Source organism: Telopea speciosissima, chromosome 6, assembly GCF_018873765.1.
Source record: "Telopea speciosissima isolate NSW1024214 ecotype Mountain lineage chromosome 6, Tspe_v1, whole genome shotgun sequence".
Classification (NCBI taxonomy): domain Eukaryota; kingdom Viridiplantae; phylum Streptophyta; class Magnoliopsida; order Proteales; family Proteaceae; genus Telopea; species Telopea speciosissima.
The window spans coordinates 55,892,100-55,917,852 of NC_057921.1; the positions used below are offsets into that span (position 1 = coordinate 55,892,100).

General features: G+C 39.0%; 1 protein-coding gene across 1 annotated transcript; it reads right to left on the reverse strand.

Annotated features, from left to right (window-relative positions):
* Nucleotides 1-7,009: 7,009 nt before the first annotated feature.
* On the reverse strand, nt 7,010-16,429 carry LOC122664818 (peptide methionine sulfoxide reductase A1-like). Its single transcript, XM_043860818.1, has 2 exons — nt 15,886-16,429; nt 7,010-7,493 (listed from the first exon to the last, which is right to left on the reverse strand). The coding sequence occupies exons 1-2, from the start codon at nt 16,423-16,425 to the stop codon at nt 7,242-7,244; spliced, it is 792 nt and encodes a 263-aa protein (XP_043716753.1). The 5' UTR covers nt 16,426-16,429; the 3' UTR covers nt 7,010-7,241.
* Nucleotides 16,430-25,753: the final 9,324 nt, after the last annotated feature.

Below are 25,753 nucleotides of genomic sequence, written 5' to 3' on the forward strand. Positions count from 1 at the left end.
TATTGCATGTATACACCAACATATGGTCTTAAGAGAATTTGAACTTGAGTTTGTTCCAAGATAAGGTAGTATCGATGTCAGACCCTCATATGATTGAATTGGACCACTAAATTTGAAATCTCACCTCTTTAAAAACATTAGAACAGTGAAATTACTAGAAGTAGATAATTTTTGTTTGAGCAATCCAACCATGATAAGGGATAGGGTTCTCCGCCTAGCAGTGTGGCCTTGTGCCAATTTGAGAGCCAATCACAGTACACACGAGAGCATCAACAGGATCAGGGGTCATTTCGCCTCCCTTTGTGTCCGGGCATAAATGCGAAGCTGCTAGGCAGGGTTCCTTTCCCCTTTTGGTCTCAAACTCCCAATGGGCCATAATAATCAGTCGTAACAATGTATCCAACCTAAGCAACATTTGGTAATAGTTGTTCTTACTTTCGGTCAGGAGGAGATATCTCTTATCCAGGGAAAACCAGAATATAATGGCATCAAAGAAACTAAGCAAAAGATATGATAGAGACACACCCACTTGGAATTGGGGTCAGAGGATTAAAAGCATGGAAATGGACAAAGTGCATAGGCCATTGAATTGCAATTTAAAGTACAATTATACATAGTATGGTCTCTATATATGTTTCTACATTTATGTGTAGGTCCTTGGTTGGATTCAAGTTGACCCAAAAACCAGGTTCTTATCCGGACCATGATCATTCACTAAGATCAACCAACATGATTGGATTGAACCAGACCACAGGTCTAACTCTTAGCTAACTCGGTCTAGATTTCGGAAATGTTAATAATCAATTTGCCATAGAAAGAACTCACATGACCATGGTTTGTAATCTCAATATCAGGATCGGACTGATGTCTTGGATCAATATTGCTAAAATCGGGTCAAATATGACGCATTTGTCTTGAGAAAATTTTTTTTTACCTTTGCCCATACAAGTGTATCAGATTGGTCTCGAGTGATACTGATCCTATCCAAGATTATGAACCATGCAATTGCACATGACACATGGGATGTGGGGGATGGTAGAAGTGGACAATAGATAGAAGTGACCACTGCCTGCCGTAGTGCTGTGGTGAGATCTTTTTCGGTTTATCCCCCACAAAAAAAGGTAGAGTTCTTTTTGGTGTGCGAGGGTGACTCCAATTGTACTAAATTAGTGGTCCATTCTGTTTTCTACATTAATCATGGATGCACCAAACGTGAGTCATTATGGTCCACCTTTAATCATTCAATGAACCTGTCGTTGAAGTGGACCCAATTTCTTTGGTTATTTACCCAAAACTGGACTAAAGTTGGAAAGGAAGGAGTAAATGACCCACTGGTACTGCTTTAACAAAAGACTGTTGCTAATGTGGTGAAGGATGTAATCTAGACCTTCAAGGATATTTCTCTAGATGATTAAAGCCATATTTGGTTATGGGCTTTCATAAGCCAGGAAAGATCAATGAAAAGTATAGATCTTTTCCATCTCTAGCCTCATAAACAAGGTTTTAAAACGTGTAATCGGTGATAGAAATCTTTAGTGCTGATTCTAATTCGATTCGGATTAGAATTGACTCAAATCGATCTGAAAAAACATCCTAGAATTGGCTTATTCGAGGAATATTTCAACGATTCTACGATTTTATCTAGGAATTGACCATATCGAAGTCTAAAATCAGGATCGATGAGAATTGATTCTGAATCGGGCGATAACTTGATTCTTGAAACCCTACTCATAAACCAATACATTTTCTTGGGAAAAATAGTTTTCCCATGAAGCAAGAAACACATGCTCTCTCTAAGTCTCTCTCGTCCCTGATAATCGCTTAACACTCTCTTTCTCTTCCTCTGCCTCCTAGTAATGAAACCAATCGACAACGATCCATTGGTGTAGCGTGAGAAATCTCAAGCTAGAGCAAGAAAGATTCCAAACTCATTCTCATTGGTACCATCTCAATGACCTCATTGCTTATGTGCCTCCTAGAAACTGATTTATGTACTAAACCCTAAGCAAAAGAAGCCGATGAGTTATCCTAAAATATGGGCTAAGCAATCTTTCTTGTACTAAAAGTCATCTTTTACATTAGTATCAAGGGACAATATCTTAGATAATCTAGCTTACCTAGATGATAATTTCTAAGCGTAACGAAACCCAAAAGGCCAAAAACATACCTTTCAATATGAAATGACATAATTGCCCAAATATACCCCACACTTTGCTTACTAACCCTACTAAACTAACTAAGGGTTTTGAAGTCTTTTAACCATAGATTTAGATTGTGTGCTCAACATCCACTCTTAGAGAAAGTAAATTATATTAATTAAATACTAACCAAAAATAATTATAGAAAATACGTGGATCTTCCATATCCAAAAGATGATTATTGCATCCCCCAAATATTCTAGGTAGGTGGGTAGCTATCCAAGATATTTCATGAAAATCCTCAAAGTATAGGTATTTGGGCATTATATAAAAATATAATATTTTTTTGCGTTATAATCATCCTACAAATAGGATTATTGTTTAATGTAACGCCATTCCTACGCCTTGGCACAGAGGTGTACTAAATGACCACCATACCCCTAGTCATTTCCAGAGTTCAAGGAGGATGTGATGGTCATTTTACACACTTTTATATTAGGGCATTGAAATGGCGTGCATTGCACAATTGAGTGGCGTTCTCTTTCCCCATATGTTAATTAAGGGTTTAGTCAATCCTCTAGATGTGCCTAAGACCAATATTAGAAACTATATAATATATTGCCTTTCTTTTGTCCTTTTTAGAATTGGAAGATGTGAAAAGGACTCACCAAACAATTCTATTGGGCTTAGGAATCTTTGCCACAATGGCATTACAGATCTACACCTTGAGTTGTTGTTTTCAATAAATAGAAGGGAAATTTTTAGCTATGGGATGATCCACTGTTGTCACAACTACAGAATCTCCCATTTATCGATCGAAGCCGATCAGATGGTTACCATTTCATTGACCCACAAAATGTAGTTGTGGTACAAAATGATTGTTATTACCAATTGATGCATCTAGAGCATGATCGTTTTGCTTGAAATTAAGAGAGAAAGATTATTTTCATGTCAATAGAGTGTAGGCTTCTAGGAGATCAGTTAATATGTGTCTAATTCTGTATCAATGTAACGGTCCGATTCAAGAATAAATCTATCCGATACAAACCGATCCAGACTGATTCACAGTATCATACTGATATCTGTTTGAGCAGTTAGATAGGATATATCTGAAAACTAAAAAGTTCACCTATTGACTAAGGATCCCTTTAAGTAACATGGAAGCTAGTGAGAAAAGAGTGAACAACCAAGTTCCAAGAGATGATCAGCTTGAGAGTCAAGTATCCACATGATTTGAGGTATTGGATCGGATCGGCTGATTTTTGTCGGATTAGATCGATATTGGCCGAGACCAATCTCGATACTGATCCGACCCAACTATACGGATAGGAGTAAAAATATAAAAAAAAATATATTTTTTTTTAAGAAAACAAGGACAAAAATGTCATATTTACCCAAGTTTGAATTATCCCAATCCGATCCGATCCGGCCGATTCCAAGATTACAAACCATGAGTATGCGTGTTTTACACAGGATCATCACTTGTTACAATATTTTTTTTTTTTTTGGTAGAACTTGTTATAATATTTGGACCGCAAAGAAATGGGTGGGAAAGTGGACCCTGGAGCCACATGACATGGGGTCGTGATGCTTTATGCTTTTGTGAAGGAAAAGAGCCAAATTGAGTCGAAGACTCCATGGTGAAAACTGAAAAGGCGAGGACTAAAGGTACCTTAGGAATGGAGCAACGGGAAAGTTGTCACCCTTTTCTGCATAAATAAAGGGGAAATGAACGCTACCTGATTGCATGAGGTGCACAGCTCCTGTGCGAAAACTTAATACCACATAAAATGATCGTCGCACCGCACGCCAATGGGGAAGGGTGCTTGGATATCTACCGAAGGGGCTGAGATGTCATTGCATGGTGTTCAGTGAAAAAGCATAGGGAGTGCCACCAAGTGGGGATTTTTTTTCAAGTAGCTACTCTCCTTCATGCCATCGGTGAATGTCTCGACAAAGTTCAAGTGGAATCGGACAACATGGAGTCAGCTGATCTCATTGAGAACCCATCCAAGCCCAGCCCTTTTGAGATATCTCCTATTGTTCAAGATATCCGCCACCTCATTTTTCTTTTTAAGATTGTTTTAGTACTCGTGTTTTTAGGGAGACTAACAATATTATTGACTCCCTAACCCAAAGGGCTCTGTAATGTTCGTGTGGGACAGTTTAGCTTAATTCCAATTATAGGCTCCAAGATCTTTGTAACTTGGACTCCTTGACCCTAACACGTCAACACTATCAATAAATTCATCTTCTACCGGAAAAAAAAATAAGGGGTTTAATTTTATTTGATAAAAGGTTTTATTATCAGTAATTACAAACAAAATTGGTGAGTGAATTTGAGCTGTCTTGCTACATGGAAGAGTGATATGATGATTTCGCAGTTGGACATCTAGGGTATGAAATAGATAACGTGTCAAATTTTACATTAAATTCAATCACTTTCCCTTGTATAATCTCGTACAACCAATTTTGTTTGGGTTATATTGATGGCCTTTGTGGTACCAATACTTGATCCTTGGTTCCCTTGGTACAAGGCCTTAAGCTTTTGACCATTGAGGCAACCAAAGGTATTGATGGTCCTGGATTCTCATGCCTTTTTTTTTTTGCCACATGCCTAATTGTAATTCTTCTATAACTTAAAATGTGAGTAGAAAACCTTAGAATTTACTTGTCCACAAAATTTCAGCCCTAAATGATCCCACTCCCACCCATCATTTTTTACTATGGGTTTTTTTTTTATTTTTTTTTTATTGTGGGTTGATATTGTTAAGAAAACAACACCTAGAATAGCGATTTGCAAAAAAAAACGAAAAACAGAAAAAACACACAACACCAGAGATATACGTGGTTCACCCTAGAGAAGGGAAGTTACATTCATGGCCGACCAATAGAACAGATTTCACTATCCTTTGAAAATGTTACAAAACCACTCACACAGCCTTCCCAGAGATAAGAACATTATATATAAAAGTCCTAATCCGAGCAAGTATAGAAATACCCCCAAACCCAAAAATGCCAAATCGAACAAGATCAGACCAAAACATAACATATATCCCAAAATATACTGTTTCAAAGATCTGGATGAGCCCAACACAACTCACAGCCTCCAACAATGACATACGCCATTTTTCGACAATCTGAGGTCATTTCGAAGTAGAAACGACCCTCTGAAGATCCCCACAGTAAATTCTAGACCGAAATCAAGCTTCACCAATAACAGCCATCTCCAAAACCACTCTCCTTAATAAATGAATGCTTTTAAGAAAGCTTTTCAGATATAAAGCAACCTGACGCTAACGCTTTGAATTAGTTAATTTCCAATACCATGACCAGATGATCTTGGGATCTGTGCCATTTACATTTCTGATCAACCATCTTAACTGTCAAAGCTGGTGGGTTTGAGCCCATTTGGACCCAAAAGTTTGAACCCTTGAACCTGATTGTTTTTAGATGTGGAACTTGGATCCGGTGTGTGTCCTTGCAAACTCTAGATTCACCGAGAAGAAGGGAGACGCGCATGACCCAATTAAGCTCTTTCTGTAGATAAGATTCATTTTGACATTTCCCCAAACAGGTGGGGGCCATTGAGGAAAGACTAGGTCTTTCCAACATGTGGATGCTTTTAGATGTAGGTTTAAGTCCACCAAAACAATAAAAGTATGAAAAGTCCAGATAATATTGAGTAGCAGTATTCTTCTCATGTAGTGTTACCATTTTGTGAAGGTAATATGAATGCATGATAGCAATATTGCTTGTGTTGATCAGTTTCATCTATATAGTGTAGGTATAGGATTAGGTCAAACCAATCATCAAAGATGTTGCTTCTGTTAGAAACAAAGAGCTGGAGTGATTATAATTACTAATGCAGATCAAAAGAAGGATATGCTGGTGGTGGAAGAGAAAGAAACTGATTAGAGAAGAGAAATTGCAAGATGGAAGGAGATGGGAGAGCAGAGAGACATCATGAGTAGATAGAGAATCACAAACGGGGATAAAATGGAAAAGCAACAACCTCCAATCCCAAAACAAATTAATTATTTTCCATTCAATCAAGTGTGTAAGAAATAAAACCGAAGGGAACAACTCTGGACCAGTAGTGTGGCCTACACCAGCACTCCCATGACTCCATGAGTCTATCTCTCTCTCTCTCTCCTTCCCTATGAAAAGACATCTCTACCCATGTTTGAAGGGGAGAGAGAAACATAGAGCACTAATCATTGACTGCTCTAATAGATTTTCTATTTGACTTGAACAAGTAACTAATAAAAGAAAGGGAGAGGTTTCCTTACATTGTCAGTGTAGTGCAACACTAATGGGTGTGCTGAAAAAGGTATTATCTACATGAGACCCATATATTCAGACTAAGAGAGCAAAAATAATAAAATAATACAAGCAAGAAGAAAATTGCACTATTGACATTGTGGGGAAGTTTTTCCCTGAAAAGAAATAACAGTTTAACATTAAGAAACTTCCTTCCAAACGCAGACTGTGTGAGGAAGTATTTTATTCTAACAAAAAAAAAACACTAAAGTGAATGACTCTAAATAAGAAACCAAATAAATGACGAAATCTCCCTCTTGCATGGGCTGAGAGCCAGAGAAGAGGGAATTTTTAACTAAAAATAATAATACAAGGGATAAAGATCGCCACCCGGTCGACCCAGACACACTGCCCCTGCAACCTGACACAGGGGCTTTCCAGGGTTCCAGGGGTATACGACTGTCATTTCACATGTCCCCGTGTCAGGGTGCAGGGGAGATGTGCGCTGCACGATCAGGTGGCATCATTTCAATAAAACCGTTCACGGTTGCAAGTCAAACTGAGACTTCAACTAAAAATAGGGAAATACAGCCAAATTGCACAGATGGATAAGATATGATAGAGCCAATGCATAAACGCGCACAGCTAGAAGGTATTAACATGAATAAATGGACAGTAACAATACATAACATGGTCTAAAAGCTACAAACGACTGCTACAATTACAAAATATAAATGATAACTAGTATGTCTCAGTTCCGGGGGAGGATGCACAAACCTATTAACAAGCATCTTAGGAGACGAACATAAAAATAAGAACAGCATTAGGACCATGCGTAACTTAGCCATAGCATCTGATTGGGTCATTGCAGCCTTTCCCAGCAGACTGCTTGAACCCAAATCGGCCACCTTTTTCAAGATACTGTTGGTGGTATTCCTCTGCTCTGTAAAACTTTTTCGCTGGAAGAACCTCAGTAACAATTTTCCTGTTCAAAAGCTTCTGCTGCTTTTCGATGGACTCGGATGCTGCTTTCTCCTGCTCAGGCGTGTAGCAGTAAATTCCTGATCTGTATTGTGTCCCCACATCATTACCCTGCCCATCAAGCATTATCCAGCAGTATGAATGGTGAACCAGTTCAAATAAGACCATATAACCATCTGGAACTATGAAACTCAAAGTATAAAAACATAGTCCAGAATTTCAGATGAAAAATTGATATGGGTGAGAAAGAAAAAAAAAAAAGAACCCTGACAACCCAATATAGTTTAAGCACAGATTAACAATGTAAAAAATGGACCTGAAAATGTAACAATAATTTGTCTTCAACCTGGTGGGGTTCATTGGACCTACTAAAGTTCTGGTATCCATACTTCCATGTAACAGTTGTCTACCAAGAATAAGAGATCCTGAACTTGACTTTTCTACCCCTATTTTGTCCTATTAATTTTCAGCTTATGAAGCCACTACTAGAGGCCATACCAAGCCAAAGGTCAGCACAGCCCAAGACAGAAACAATAAGCATGAGCTTGGGATAGGCCCAGATGCAATTTCAGCCAGACCCAGACACTGCCATCAGGCATCAGATGGATATGGGGATCAAAAATGGCTTGAACCAGCATGAACTTATCATGCACATGGGACAAGGGTTAAAAGAACTGACAGAACCACCAAGGCTGGCAGAACAAGGTAGCCATATATGCCACAAGGCATCCAAATTGGTGGATCGATAGGCCGGCGGCCACATCCCTCTGATTCAAGTCATAAGCTTCATGCTAAACAGACTGATATGTGCTAATATAAGGCATTAAAATGTTGGGGAAAAAAGTTTTCAAGAAGTAGTACATAGGGCTGCACATTGGACCTGATCAGACCAGGTCAACCCTGAACAAGTGACATTTCGACTGGGCCGGCCTGACCTTGGCCCAGCATGGGCCAAAAATTACACTAGATATTGTATAGTCAGTCACTGAATATTGTATAACGTGTACGATAACATATTGTAATGATAATTTACTCTAAAACATGGTAGGGTATATTACATTTCTATATGTCAAGAACATAATTATATACGAAGTCACTGAATATTGTGTAACACATACTCTATCATGAAGGGTAAGACCAGGGTTAGCGGCGGCAGCCCAACCATAGCCCAGACTTAACCTTGGACCTATAATACACGAGCTTGGGCAGGGATGAACTTGTTCCTGGCCAGTCTGGTCCACGTGTAGACCTAATTGGACTGTTAAAGTAGGCATATTTGGATAAGATTATCCAATCGGTCCTAATAGCTACCATGTGGCAGCTTAGGCCTTACTCTTCAGGCCAGCAGCTTTACCCAGCATCTTCTGCCAATTGTCCGTTTCCCAGGGTCAAACTACTCAAGAAGATCAGCAGTCTAGCCCAGTTGCTTCCATTCCAGTCGCTTCCTCAGATTCTGGATTCCTCTCATAGGCGCTCGTATAGAGCCATCTAAAGTTTCTTATCCCGTTGAAGGATTTGTGTTTTATCTTATCAATCGTTTTCCCCAAAACATTGAGCTTACCTAGATTACAAATTTTGTGATATCACCCTTGATCCAGGTGGTAAGTTTCGGCCGAAAGCATGTTACCATGTGGCAAAACTCAATAGGTCCAATCTTGGTCAAGATTTTGACAGCTAGAGAAAGAGACAATACATAATGGGCCATATGACTATGACTTTGAAATTTGATAGCTGTCTATCCACATGATCCTCTATCTATTCCACTGTTCAGAATCACCATGTCAGCAGTTCAGCACACCTTAGCCATATGTCAATTTGAGGGTCAAAAATTAAAAAATAAAAATAAAATCCACATGATGGACCGTATGGTTGAAATAAAGCCACAGAATTTGAAATGTGAATCTCGTAGATCATATCTCCAAATGGTCCAAACATAGGGGACCATTGTTCAGATAAGTTTGTACAAACAGGCCATGTAGGAAAACTTTACACAAATTTGTATATCAGTAAATTATAATCAACTCACGTTACTCACCTAGGCTAATCCCAACTTAATTGGGATATGATATTATATAGAATAACAAACATACCATGTATATACATACATGTCAGAATACATACAATATGTAATATGCATATAATAAACACATCTACACATAAAATTTACGACAGATCTTCACTTAGAAGTTGGACCAGGCTTAGGCCTAGTTAAGCTCTCAAAACCTAGACCAAAAATAGTGTTCAGCATCCATGATACCGTCCCTATAAAAACCAGCTATCCACTACTCCAATCCCATTTTCAGACTGATGAAACCTCAAGCCAATGCAGCCCATTTTCAGAATGGCCCTGCCCAACATTCAGCCTTATACAATCCACATCAAACATAGGTATCCTCTACTCCAATCCCAGACTCTAACTCAGAACTACTGGGTGGGTTTCCTAATACCAACAATTACCATGTAGTCCACATCCATGATTTTTGTCTTTAAACAAGGAATGATACATACCTTACCTTAGGTATCATACATTCTATAAGATGTAACATCATAGACTTATCTATAGGGGAATGGTTTCCTAGATTGTCCATTTAGGAATGGCTTCATGTATAGCATTTAATATCTGCCACATGGCAGGATGGGTGGGACCCAAATTTCCTGTACACAGTGCCCAGGGTGACCCCACTTACTAATGCAATCTGGTTAACGTAATGACAAGTTGATGCAGATACATCACCAAAAGGGGCTTGTTTGCTTAGGAATAAGTCTAGGGTTGGGTTGTATACATGTTGGGCCTTTGGTCCATGGGATTTTCAATATAATGGGCCACTTTAATGGGCCTAGACTATGGGTATTACGGCAGCATACCAGATTGCTTTTATTAGGGCTTAGTTTATTTTAGATTGTTTTGGGTTAGTTCAATGAACCGGTTCTATACGGTTCAAATTAAGTTGCAAGTAATTATTATTAAGTGTTGTTTTGGGCCTCCATACACCACATGCTACCAAGTGCGTTAGGCACTTGTCCACAGTTTTTAAGTGTTTTAGTCGGGCTGGATTCGGATTATGTAATAAGCCCAGTCCTGTTTTGAGTCAGTTTCCTAATGTAACTCTAAATAGGAGAAGGATCCTACTAGAGGTCGAGCAACAGAATCGAAAAGGGGCTGCTGGTTCGAATGGGCAGAATTAGGGTTAGGTTTAGGGTAATGAAGGTAAAACTTATATGGTTTTAATAGGCAGGTCTAGGGGAAGTTAATGGTATAGGTTTGATTTTGTTTGAGTGAGAAAACAAAAATCAGAAAATTTGGGTTAGGGTTTCGGGTTTTGGGAATTAGGAAAAGAGTTGGATTTAGGGTTTGGGCTAGGGCTTCTAGCCGAGTGTTAGAGGCAGTGGGATGAAGGTTCAGTTGTAATAGGGAGGGGGGTTCTGATGGTTAGATTGGTCTAGACAGAATTTTTGGGCTTTCGGGGCTTTACAGAAGGGTTTGAGTGGGGGAATGGGAGCAGAACCTAGGATCGAGTGGAGGGGGTGCTAAGGGGAAGCTTTGATCCAAATATGAGGGAGTTCTGATGAAGGATTGATGCTAGACAAAGTTAGGGGTGTTTAGGGTTTATGGAACTCAAATAAAAAATAAAGGGGAATCGATTGGGGAAGGGATTAGAGGATTAGGAGCAGAAATTGGATGTCAATCTGCAGCAGACTCCTCTGGCAGCAAGCTTGAGGAATGGAGAAGGACAGAACCACCTTCAATTGGAGATCCTCCCGATCGTCTCAATGCAAGGAGTCGAAGGAGATCCACCTACCCTTTCCACCTTGATAAAACCACAAGGATGCAACACTCTCCGAGGAGCAAATAGCAGCAACAATGGCAGCAATATTCAATCACGATTTTGGGAGGCTAATCCTCTTCTGATTTTTTTATTGATATATAAAATGAGGCCAAAGGCCAAAATACGATTCAGCCTTGGAATAGAATTCCTTGGCTGAATAAAAGTACAACTTAATCTCCCTTCTAAAATCATGGAAGAGAGAGAATTCTAATTTAAAACATCTAATTAAGAAGATTCCTAAGTAGCCAATAGGATTTAAGACACTATTAACCAATAAAATCGTTTCACTTAAATTGAACCAATTGGATGCAACCAATTTGAACCGGTTCAATTAAAAACATAAAAATAAAACTACTATTAACCAATAAGATCGTTTCACTTAAATTGAACCAATTGGATGCAACCAATTTGAACCGGTTCAATTAAAAACATAAAAATAAAACTAAGTATAGAAAATGTAAACAAATAATAAGCAAACTAACTAAGTATGGGGGCCAAGGGCCAACCCTAACTAACTACTCAATGGGCCCCACATGGGAGTGGGGCTGGTTCTTCTTCTTCCTACGGTTGTGGCTCTTTAACGCTGCATCATTTCCTTTATTATTTCACTTTCCTAGTCAATTTACATTACCTTATTATTCAAGGATTGGGTTAGAGGCCTTTCCATTTTAGTGTTTGAGTCTATTTTTGAGTTTTCTATATAAGGTTGTAAGGGGGCCCAGCATTGTACATGAATTTGATAAATAAAGTTACTGCTTTTGCTGCTCTTCTTCTCCATTGAAGATCCCATGTTTGATTAAAGAAACCCCGTGTGTGTTATTAAGCAAAGGGATTGGTATTTGATCCAATTGATACATTGCGGTGAGAAGCCCGAGTGGATCATCTTATGTTCGTATTCTATTGCCGCTACTGTTTTACTGGTTTACCATTCTTATTCTTTAATCACAGCCATTAACAAGTAAAAACTAATTTGAAATTTTGCAACTAGAATGGTAGAACCCTACTTTCTAGAAGATCATACGCAACACTTTTTTTTAGATTAAGCAAACCAGCTATCAGATCTGGCTGAAATTTTGATTAAATCTCAAGAACCCTAATTGGGAAACTCGATCCAAAGTTAAGACAATTCTGACCAGCCGATTGGATGCTATTGTGAAATCTCTATTTTGCCCTTTTCTCCACTAACACCCTATTTCATACCTGAGTCAAATTCTGATTTCTGAACTTGTTTAGCTATTGATTATATGATTATTTTTGTGTCTCAATCCATCAACCTCCAAACCTAATTTCATTAGTTAAATTACGGTTTTATCCCTAGTCCTATTGCTACTAGGACTTAAGCCCTATTTGCTGATCTAACCATCCAATCAGGCTCAGATTTTTAACAAACATTCCCCTTCCTATTTGTTAAACTCGATCTCAGTTTCAGCCCTAACCTACCATCGGATTTTGTGACATTGATACTCTTCCCAAATCTGGAATTATTTCTCTGTAAAAAGATCTTGTTTGGCTACTGTTTGATCATTCAAATTCAGCACTGCATTTCAGGTTTCAGATGCTATCCAACAGGCAGAATAACAGGTCACAAAAACAGACCAGATTAAAGAGAAAATTAATATCACAAAATCCACAACTTTGATCATGATAATTTTCTGGTCGAGTAGGCCCTTTGATAAGGTAGACAAAAGCCTAAAAATTCAATGAAATCCAAAGGTGAGATCTTGACTTCAGAATTAAATCAGAAAATAGCAAGTATAGATTCTATTTTTTAGGAAAATTCAGAGATCTTAAGATCAGCATTTCAGAACAACCTGGGTTTCTTGTCGAAAGGGACAAATATGAAAGAAATTGGGTCCCAACAGATCACAGTGGTCCAAAGGTTAGATCCTGTGAGCTGACAGTGTCCAAATCTGATTTAAAAAAACCTCCAAAACAGGGTATTGTAGGAATCTTAACTCAGAATTAGTTGATGAATAAATTCAGACAGCCAAGGGTCCTTGTCTGAACATTTAACAGAGTAATTGAATCTGTCCAGAAAAGAAGGAGATTAGGAGGTTAGGACTCTTACCTCGATAGAAAGAAATTGATCAAAACAGAACCAGCAATTTTGGTACACAAAAATAGAAAGCTGTAACCTCTTGGACCCCTTAATCGATAACAATCTTCAGCAGAGAATAGCAGTTAGCAAACCAGAACCTTAAGGAATCTTTAAGTGGATGAGAAGACTTACCTACAGCTTTTGTCCATTAGGATACATGATGGTCAGATAGGAATGGAGACAAACAAATCAGCACTCGTTGGGAAGAAGATATTCAGATCTGGAATTTTTTTAACTGAGAAAAGAAATACTACAGGGAATTGAATAAAACAAAGAAGAAGAAGATAAATAATAGATGGTCGAGTCTCTCACTCAAACCTCACCAGCTTCCCACCGGTTGCCTAGCATCCCACCAAGGTAGTAAACTGTTTCTCACAGTCCAGCTGCATCTCACAAGCAATTGGTTATCAAACCAGAACTTTTAACTGTACAAGTCGTGGGGAGTATGTAGCAGGCCCCTATCTTTTATTGATAATTATCAAAAATAGAAAGTAGGAAACTCCATTGCGTGGACGGAGTATCACTTCTACATCTGAAGTCCTAAAAATAGAAACTTCAATGGTAAGACAGTGCCTACTAATATCTATCAAATAAAAGAGAAGTAGCAAATACTGAAATAGTAACTAAATAAAATTAGAAGATAGAAGCTAGCTGTCCACCATGCAAGAACTTAATAGACGAAAACTTAATGGGCTGGAAATTAGGCCCACGACTGGACTAAGCCCAACCCAAGGGCTGTTTGGGCTTGACGGAGGCTTAATGGCTGGGCTCGAACAAAACTGCTGGCCCTTCTTCTCTTCCTCATCCATAGATCTACATCACTCAGATGTCAAGCTTTACGCCAAATGGACTCTGTGGCAAAGTGACGTCTTAAATATACTCCAAGAAAATGGGACTTAGAAGAAATGCTGCCTGAAGACAAATGGAAGGCGAAAAGAAAGGGAAATGACAATACATGGGAGTTTTATGATTGTATTTGGCTTTAGAATTTGACACGTTGCAAACTGAACCATACTTATCTATACAATGATCAGAATTGTCATATCAACCTTCCATGTAGCACAATTAGGTGGACCACATAGGAAGACCTTCTTAGTGGGCCGTGTAGAGGACCTTTTGCATGTGAAATATCAACATTTTTTAACTGGGCTAATTTCTCTCACTCCCCTATACTTATCCTATAATTACTCAAACTCCCCTACTCATAACTTTTTTTCTGATTCCACCAGAAGAGAAAACTTCCAACTCATTTTCTCTCCTGGAACTTTAAAATCCCTAAATCGCCCCATCACCGTTCCCGCAGCCCCTCTAGCCCTCCCTGTGTGATCACCCGCAGCACCCTTCCCCTACTCAGAACCTTTTTTTTTTTTTCTGATTCCACCAGAAGAGCAAACTTCCAACTCTTTTTCTCCCCTGGAACTTTAAAATCCCTAAATCGCCCCATCACCCTTTCCGCAGCCCCTCTAGCCCTCCCTGTGCGATCTCCCGCAGCTCCCTGGTGTCTCCTCCCTACTTTCTTCGCCGCTACTACTACTTCCTCGAAATCAATGAACAACTGGAAATAAGAGCTTCCACGCACATGTTATGGATCGCCAAAGCTAGTACAAAGGGCTAGCTCTCTAATACCCTCATAATCTTTCCGTTACAGTTCTGGCCCATGTTTACCACGCACTCATGGTTGGCTCTCAATTTCAGCTCAAGAGCTGCTTTCTCTGCTGGAATGGAAGATTCTCTCATGTAATAAGTGTGTGTCACTAGATCTGTTGTACCTTGGGAGGGTCATCGGGAACCGGAGAAAAATGGGAATCTTTCACAAATTTTTTATGGAAATCCAGCGGCCTTGAGACTCTCTTCACTCTGGCTGTCAGCCATGAAATCCAGCGAGCTCTGATATGTGGCTTAAGGTACTGCCAGTGCTCGAGATGACTCTTAAGCAACAGTTAAAATCGAGTGAAATATCTCCTGATTCGGGGAAGAGGAAAACCCAACCCAACCAAGTTGAAGACACTAAACAGTAGGAGAGAGAGAGAGAGGAAAAAATGGAACACTAAAGTGCCGTTGACCTTCTGCCAACGAAAAATATAACTTCAAAAGTCAAATTTCAGAATTAATCGCGGCATCCATCAACACAAACAACACTATACATAATTCACAGAGAAAGGGAATTCTTTGGTATAATTGAATTTTACCTATAAAACTGAAATCCCCCCCCCCCCCAAAAAAAAAAAAAAACCCCCACTGCTCAATTTATCGATTGACACCACTACTTACTTTAATCGCCAGACCTAAGGGAGGTAACAAAAGACAACTCAGATTACGGGAACCACCAGAATTTTCTGGATATGGAACAGTTCGAACAACCCATACATACGCAGTTCCTCATCAAAACACAGAAAATCAAACTTCTTCAACCAAGGGTGTTTGATAATGGATGAAGCGCAAACGAAGAATTAATGCTAAAGCCCGGCCAAATACTAGGGAAAAAATCAAACCCGTCAGAAACTGAAATAAAACTCCCCTATTTATCAGCAAACAATTTATCGAAAGCATCCCAATAACGTAAATTCGACCGATATACCTGACGATTGAGCGTGGTTGGATCATGGCGATCCCAGAACACATCAAGTAGACTCTCGTAACCGCACTCCTTGGGATCATAATGAACCCTAACAATCTCAGAATGGTTCGTCGTGCCCGTGCAGATATCGTTGTACGTCGGATTATGCAGATGGCCTTGACTGTACCCAACTTCTGTCTTCTTAACTCCAGGAACTCTCTGGAAGGCTAACTCGACACCCCAAAAGCATCCTGCACCGAATTGCGCGAACTGCTGCCCTGAAGCAGGAATATCGTCATCTGGACCTTGAGCTATCGATGCAGATGACGAATCCATGGCGACATCTGAAGCTCGATTTCCAAACCCTAATCCGAGCTTCCCCAACCAACTCATGGGAGTTGTAAACATGTGGGGATGTCTGGAATTAGAAGGAAACGTTGAGTGCTTAATTGGGATTTTGCGTGGAAGGAAGAGGGAGGAAGTGAGAGGAGAGATCCGAGAAGAAGATACGAGTAAGATAGATGGAAGGGTAGCAGACGAAGTAGATATCCCTGTAAGCATTTTTATTAGTCTCGCTAAAAAGGAATTTAAGATTTTTTAAAGGGTCCAAGCGGCGGAGACAATGGAAACTTGGAAACGCAAGAAAGCTCCTTTGATTTTATGCTACAGTTGCTAGTTGATTTTTTCGGAAAAATAAATCTGATTCCAATTGGTTGGATATGGGTGTAGCTAATAGCGATTTTGGGGGTCCGGTTCGTTGCATATGCGTATATTGAGTCACGGTGGACACGTGTCTTACACTCCTACCTACTATTTTCAAAGGACAAGAGGGGTATTATTGGAAGCCAAAATGAAATGTCGTGATTTTGTATCAATTTTAAGGGCAAATTGCTCATTCACTGTCCAATGTATTGTAGACGACTTATCTTAGTGGCCCACCAAATTCCACTACGTGGTAAAATCGATGATTTGGATAAGTCGCTTGTTAAATTTCATATTCAAAGTTCAGCCATATACTCCTCATGTAGTGGCACAATTCGACTCTTCTACTTCCTCCTGCCCCTACTGTCGTGTGCACTCCCACACAAGCAAGGTGGAATGGCAAGGGTAAGGCGGTACTTTCTATCACGCTTGTATGTGAGGGTGCATAGCAGTATCGGACAGGCGGAAGTAGAGGAGTCGGATCCGTATTGGCATGCATTCCCTTCAGTGTCCTTCCACGCAAATATTATTGTGCACTCTCCCATGGTCCTCGATTTTCAAAGCTCTATTTTACCTCTTGACAAACTCGATTGAAACTTGACATGTAAGCAAGAGACCTAGGGTTCTACGAATCCCACACCCCCATGGAGGGGTTCAGAACTGTCCCTACCCGTCCCCATGTGGGTAGCAGATCTAAACTCGGGTTCTACTAGTTTACAAAATTCAGACACCACAACAACACCATGGAGGAGTTTTTTGGGCCGACCAAATACATTTTGCCCAATTTTAAAGACAAATCTATTTATTTAGAAATGAAAAAATTGCCAACGAAAAGAAACAGTGTCTTTGCTTTATGTACTTTACTTGCATCACATATTAAATTACTATGATCATTTTGAAAACCTACAGAAGGTCAGGAAAAATGCATAATCAAAGCATGATATGGCCAGTGAATAAAAGAAGATTTCATCCAGTCACATCCTCCCATTTTGAATCTTTGCAGAAACCTCGATTATGGGGCTTATCATTCATGAAATTAGAAAAACAAGCATCGCAATGATTATGGCCGGCTAGAAGGGTGCAAGGGTAATTTCCTCTCTACCATTCCCATTGGATCCGTAACCTAAAGTCAGATATCCCCATTGGAGTAGTCATGTAGTTTCACTCTCGTGCCACAAATCCCCCAGTGGTGTGGTGACACAGATTCATCATAATCATACTGTTCATCAGAGCGGTGGCATGAGTTAATCTCATTCATTCCCCAATTCAACGTCACTGGTTGACATCACTTCTTGTGGAATTAGGGGAGTTCCTTAGGTAAGTAATTTCTTGCCAGTTCCCCTATGGAATTATTATTGTTTTGGTTTCTCCATGGAGTCATGTGGATTCCTAGGCCAAACCCCTTCATCATCTTATTGTATTCCCGAAAGTTTAGTTACCTAGTGTAGCCATAGAATGCACCCTGGAACCTCTATCGTTTTCTTCCCAGTGAGTCAAGTGGACTAGGTGGTGGGCCCAGAAAGTTAAGTGGACTTTTCCCGCCCTGATTTCAATTGTTTTCAAAACCATGAGTAAAACAATTGGAGTTATCTAGTGGGCCTTCGGGCCATTTTGTGGAAGTTTTGGTAGACAAAAGAGTCTTGCTTTCACCCCCACCCGATTTTGACTGATAAAACCAGGGATTCTTAGGCAGGAGAAGCACACACAAGAAGGAGAACAATTGAATTAACGTGGTTCGGTCTATGTTATGACCTATATCCACCAAGAACCCTCACACATTCCTTGCATTTCATGGAGATATATCCACAATACATAATACAAGCTACCATCCCCTCAACCCCAAGGATCACGATCAAGAATCCTCTAAAATAGGAACCCCCGTACAATCAACAACAGCCCTTCCCCATATATACAATGGAATCAATTAAGATCAATCAACATAATATTATCCGCCAACATTGACAATGAGAAGTGTTTGTTTTCATTTTCGGATTTTTGATAAATGATTTCAACGACATATGGCCAAGAGTGCATGTTTTCGTTATTTTACACCAACACCTCTAAGTAAGGTGTTGAAGGGTACTTGAACATCCGAGGATCACTTTTTTAACTTTCAACTGTTTCACAGCCTCAGTCACATAAAGGCCTGTTGTAAACATCTCATTTTGTCATCTTGGAACAGACCAACCAATGATGAAATCGGTATATCCCAAAGAAACATAGGACCCATTATTTATAGTTTGGGATTCCCTAAGCCCCAGCATCATTCCAAATTCTCATATGGCTTAGGGTCTTCTAAAAATGTGTTTTGAAATCATAGAAATAGCTTTGTCATGCATAGAAAAGACATAGTCCAAAACCTTAAAGAACCAAGACTCCATCTAGTTCAAGTACAAACTTGAACTTGGCCCAGCCCCCAGTGTCAACCTTAATCAATCACAAAATTGACTAAGGCCAACATTGGAGAAGCCGAGGTTGGCGCTAGCCACACCCCATTTTGTGTTGTCCACCATTTTGTGTCAGATTCTAGGTATTTCCATATTTGAGGACTCTTCAAGTTTGTGTTTGCAACGACCTTATGCTATCTTTGACGACCTTAAAAATCATCTAGACTCCTCTAGAGACCTTAGAGGACGTGCTAGAGGTTGCCATAAATCACAAACCTTGCTTGATGGAGTTTGAATCCATCTATTGTTCAAAATTAGTCAATTTAGAGCCAAAGAGTTCTCTAAGAGTTGGGAAAAGGAATGCTTGCCTTGGATGTGGGTAAAACCCTATGCTATAAATAAGAGGTCTCTCATAATTTGGTAAATGATCTTGGCACCTTAGAAGAAATCTAAGAAGCACAAGAGTCAACTCTTAGAGAGGGAGAGTTCCAAGCTTTTGCAAGTTCTACAGCAGTCCCGAGTTGAGCCTCTCCAAACCTAATCTAGGTCTACTCCAACCCTCACACCTCCTCCACAAAAATTGAAAACATGTGAGTCTTATTTCTTTTTTCCCTCTAGTTTCACTCAATTCCATTGAGTATATTGCCAGATATCCTTGTTTATTGTGGATCAATTGTTGCTACCCTCAACAAGGCAACAACGATGTATCATTTTTTAAAGCACGTCCACATAGTTTCTTTTATATATTTTTATGTCACTGTTTAGCTATAGGCCATGTCTTTCAACTGTGAATTTTTTTTTAGATTTTTATAAAATCCCTTACTATTTTTCCTTTAATTTCTGTATTCGGTCGATATATTTCTATCATGTGTTCTTCGTTTTCAAACCATTGTTTCCATTGTTTGCATATCCCCAGATCCCGAACGAGTGAATTCGATTGTCTCTATTGTTTGTGTTGGTTTTCTCAATGCTTCGTCAAATTTTTATTGTGTTTTTGTAGTCTCCATCATTTATTTTCAATCCGGGGTTTTTTCACTTTCGTTTGTATAAGTTCTCTTCCCTAGGTCATGCCTATGTGCAGGGGTATTTTTGTATTTTTACATATACACGCATTTCTCATTTTTTATCTTCATTCATGTGATGTTATTTCTCTATTTTTCGTGTTACATATGTTTACCATATGCTTTATTAGTTTCCATGTTTTAGAGGCATATATGCCATGTTTACATACATAATGACGTTTTCGTAATTTCCAGCATGTTCTAATCTTATTCTAGGTTTGGTCCTCAAAAAAAAAGACTCTTGACTAAATATCTTTAGTCCTAAAAAAAAAGACTCTTGACTAATTATCTTTGGTCCTCAATATTATATGCTAAAAAATATTACAATAAATTACGACAATTTTTTTTTTTTATTACAATAAATCTTTATTGGAGCCATCAATTCAAACAAGCAAAGGCCCAATGGATGTAGCATAGTATTTCTAGTGTTCAACTCTTACTTTGGCAGTTAGTGTTTATTCGCATTGACGATAGGGCTTCTAAGTTTACTAAAGACTTTGGGGTGAAGGAATCCTTGGATTGAAGACTGAACTCTTGGTGTGTGAGTCAATTCTTGGGTTTTGCTCTATTATGCTTATGGTTGCCTGTTAGAAGTTTTGGGTTTTGTTCTATTATGCTTTAGTGTGTTTGCTAACCAAGTTTTATACAAAGGTTTTAAACCCAATTTATTGAATGCTGTTGGTTGGGATATATCCGTTGGGATATATCTGTTGAGGTTTATTCCTTAAGAAGGAATATGACCGTTGTGAAGTGTTTTGTATTTAAGAGTTTGGGTGTATGAGTTTTGTTGTATGAATGAAACTTCAGTGTTCTGTCCGTGGATGTAGGTGTTTCACCGAACCACGTTAAATCGTCCGTGTCTCCTCGTATTGCTATATCGATCCAATTCTACATGGTATCAGAGCAGTATCTATAAATCACTGGAATTTCCTCCTGCAACTGAGTCACTTCTGCTGAAGAATTATTTATTCATTTGTGCTTCTAACTGCAAAACGTTAAAGGAGGTATTCAGAATTTTTCAAATTCAAAAATCAGGTTCTTACGTTGAAGGAGCTATTCAGAATTTTTTCAAATTCAAAGGTCAAGTTCTTTGTTAATGACCTGGGAACTCACTTCCCATTTATTAATTTATTGGAACTCACCTCTAACGTGTCTTGACTTTCTTAACAGCTGCACTCTTGAGCTCCTTCTTTCTTTTACTTCTTTATGTTTGGAACTAACACTATAACAGAGAACTCTCCTTTGGTGCAAGAGACAAAGATTGCCCTTCCACCAAGTTGTTTTTCTGGAACGAGTTCAAGAGCGTGGAACTGGGACGAGCTTTTTTTCAATTTTGCCTCAGTTTTTTCTTTCAAATGGCCGATTCTTCCGGACATGAAACCAATACAGGTATCAAGCTCACCTCTATTCTTTTGAATGGCTTGAATTATCTACCATGGTCACAGGCAACTTCCTTGGCCTTATGTGGTCGAGGTAAAATTGGTTATGTTAATGGAAAAATAGCTCCCGTTGCTGCCAACGATCCCAAGTTTGATGATTGGCAAGCAAATGATCAAATGATCATGTGTTGGATTCTAAATTCCATGGAACCTACTGTGTCTGAAATCTTCATATATGCTGACAATGCTAAAGTTTTATGGGATTCAATAAAATCCATGTATGGTCAGCAAAATAATGCCTCTAGGATTTTTCAAATAAAACAAGAAATATCCCTGATTACACAAGGTGATATGTCCTTTATTGATCTCTTTGGCCTGTTAAAATGAAAATGGGAAGAACTGCGTATTTATCGCCCTCCCACAACAGATTTAAAGGTTTTACAGACTCAAGAGGAGCAGGATAAAATCTTTCAATTGCTTGCATGTCTTAAACCAGAGTATGAACAACTTCGCAGTCAGATTCTTATGAGTATTGAGTTTCCCACTCTTGAAAATGTCTGTGCTATTATTCAACAAGAAGAAATCCGGAAACAAGTTATGAATCTCCCTTCTCGTATCTCCGATAGTGCTAATGAAAATAGTGCTTTAATTGCCAATACTGGGGTAACCGAACACAAACAAGGAAATGAAAGGAGAAATTTCAATAGTTCAAGAGGCCGAGGAAGAGGTCGTGGGAACCGACCCCTCTTCAAATGTGATCATTGCAAAGGAACGGGGCATACCAAAGACAGATGTTGGGTCTTGCATCCACATCTTCGACTGCTGCGGATCAATGGAGAAAAAATATGGCTCAAACTGCAGCATGTAACACCCCAAGTTCGATTGAGCTTCGACTCAACCGCAAGACTTACCCAGAGCCCATCGCTAGCACTCCCACCAGTGTTCCTTCCATAGCCTCTCATTCCTTATTAGCTCATGAAAATGGTAAACCTTATGCTCATTTTACTTCAAATAATTCTAATTCATGGGTTGTCGATTCAGGAGCCACAGACCACATGACAGGCAATAGTAATTGCATTTCACAACTTGAAAAAATTCCCTCAAAACAATCTGTGACTATGACTAATGGATCTATTATCCCTATTCAAGGAAAAGGGTACACTAAAATTTTTTCTTCTGACACAGAAGCATTATTTCTACCATCATTTCCGTCAAATTTGTTATCTATTAGTAAGCTTACTAACTCCTTGAATTGCAATGTTATTTTCTCTCCAAATAAGGTCATTTTTCAGGACCGGATCACGGGGAGGAAGATTGGTGACGGATACCTTCAACATGGGCTATACCTCTTGGAACAACCCACTCATGCTCTTCAGGCTAGATCAAAAGAGCAAAAAGATTGCAAGCTTTGGCATCTTCGAACTGGACATCCTTCAGATAAAATATTGAACCTTTTATTTCCTTTAAATGGTTTTAATTCTCATAGTTGTGACATTTGCCGTTTTGCTAAACAAACTAAACTTCCCTTTACTCAATCTTTTCATAAATCGGATGCCTTGTTTGACCTAGTACATTCTGACTTATGGGGACCCACCCCGGTAGAATCACGAGATGGGTTTAAATACTTTATTACCTTCATTGATGATAAATCTCGTTCTACTTGGATTTATTTGCTAAAACATAGATCTGAAGCCTTGATCATTTTCAAGGAATTTACTTGTATGATCCTTAACCAATTTAGTGCTCACATAAAGGTTCTTCGAACTGATAATGGTACTGAATATATCAATCATCTTTTTAGTGACTACACAAAAGAAATAGGAATTATACATCAAACCACTTATGTTGGGACTCCCCAGCAAAATGGTATTGCAGAAAGAAAAAATCGCCATTTGCTTGAAGTCACCCGATCCCTCCTATTTCAAAGAAATATGCCAAAAGAATATTGGTCTGATGTTGTGTTAACTGCATGCCATTTAATCAATAGGATACCCAGTCGTGTTCTAACTTACAAATCTCCAATGGAGATCTTGGGAAAAACATGTAATTTAGAACATCTTCGTGTTTTTGGGTGTCCTTGCTATGTCTATAAGGAAGGGTGTGGCAAATTAGACCCTCATGCTACCAAATGTGTGTTCCTTGGATATTCCTCTACAAAAAAGGGATACAAGTGCTATGACCCTCTTCGTCATACATTATATATTTCTCATCATGTTCATTTTGTGGAAAATGACTCCTACTTTAAGGATCCTTACAGTAGGAGTCAGGGGGAGAATCTAAGTGACCTTAACTATGATCTTACTCCTTTACCTATTGTTGCACAAGAGCATATACAAGAGCATAGTCATCTTGACACCATTGAGGTCAATCCTCCTCAAGAAACCCAGGAGAACTCGAAACTCAAGAAGTTCGTCGATCAACCCGTATTTCTAGACCTCCCTCTAGACTTCAAGATTTCTACACGTATCACACAGTCTCCTTTCCCATTCAAGACTATGTTGGGTACAACCAAATTTTCTCTGATCATGTTGCTTTCCTTACCACCATTGAGAGTAATAAGGAGCCTACTAAGTTTTCTGAGGCCAATTCTCATCCCAAGTGGAGGAAAGCAATGCAAGAAGAGCTTCAAGCTCTAGATAAAAATAACACATGGGAAATTTTAAAAATTCCCAAAGGAAAGAAGACTGTGGGATGCAAGTGGGTCTATAAAATTAAATATAACAGTGATGGGACCATAGAAAGGTACAAGGCTAGGCTTGTTGCTAAAGGCTTCACTCAAACATATGGAGTGGATTACAAGGAAACCTTCGCTCCAATAGCGAAAATGAATACTATTAGGGTCCTAATGTCCATAGCTGTGAACAATGGATGGCCCTTAATGCAAATGGATGTGAAAAATGCCTTTTTACATGGAGACCTAAAGGAAGAGGTCTATATAGAGCTTCCTCCAGGACACCCCCAAGAGCTCAGATCGGATATTGTTTGTAAATTGAAAAAGGCTATATATGGGCTTAAACAATTGCCTAGAGCCTGGTATGCTAAATTAAGCTTGGCCCTAACAAGTAATGGATTTAAAAGAAGTGTTGCTGATTCATCCATGTTTTCAAAAAGAAGCTCTTCAGGAATCACAGTTGTCCTAATCTATGTTGACGACATTGTTGTCACTGGAAATGATGAAAATAGCATTTCAAATCTAAAAATGTACTTGAGAAAGAAGTTCAATATCAAAGATCTTGGAAAAATGAAGTATTTCCTTGAAATTGAAGTTGCTTATTCCAAAAAGGGTCTCTTCATTTCTCAAAGAAAATATGTTCTTGACTTATTAAAAGAAACAGGAAAATTAGGAGTTAAACCTGTTTGTACTCCTATTGATCACCAATCCAAAATTAGAATGAATGATGGTGATCCCCTTGAAGATATTAGTTAGTTTCAAAGGTAAGTTGGAAGATTAATTTACCTTACAATCACTAGACCTGATATTGCCTATGCGGTTGGTCTTGTAAGTCAATACATGCATGCTCCAAAAAAGGGTCACATGGAAGTTGTAAACAGAATTTTGAGTTTCTTAAAATCCTCTCCTGGAAGGGGGATTTGGATGAAGAAAAACAATCATAACAATATCCTTGGATACTCAAATGTTGACTAGGCCGGAAATCCAACTGATAGAAAGTCTACTACAGGATTTTGTACTTTCGTAGGAGGAAATCTTGTCACCTGGAAAAACAAAAATCAAAACGTAGTGGCTCGATCTAGTGCAGAAGGCGAATACCGTTCAATGGCATCTACAACCAGTGAATTGATATGGCTAAAATATCTCCTTCAAGATCTCGGCATGGAGCCAAAGACTCCGATTAAATTATTTTGTGATAACCAAGCTGCAATGCACATCGCCTCAAATCCTGTCTTCCATGAACGAACCAAGCACATAGAAGTCGACTGTCATTTCATCCGGGAAAAAGTTCAGAACAAGATTATTGAAACTTCTTATGTTCAAAGTACAACTCAGCTGGCGGACATATTTACCAAAGCTACATCCAAAGATCCCTTTTATTCCATTTTAGCCAAGTTGGGCTCTATTGATATCTTCGCCCCAACTTGAGGGGGAGTATTGAATACTGTTGGTTGGGATATATCCGTTGGGATATATCCGTTGAGGTTTATTCCTTAAGAAGGAATATGACCGTTGTGAAGTGTTTTGTATTTAAGAGTTTGGGTGTATGAGTTTTGTTGTATGAATGAAACTTCAGTGTTCTGTCCGTGGATGTAGGTGTTTCACTGAACCACGTTAAATCGTCCGTATCTCCTCGCATTGCTATATCGATCCAATTCTACACTATTCATATGGTATTCTTGCAAATGT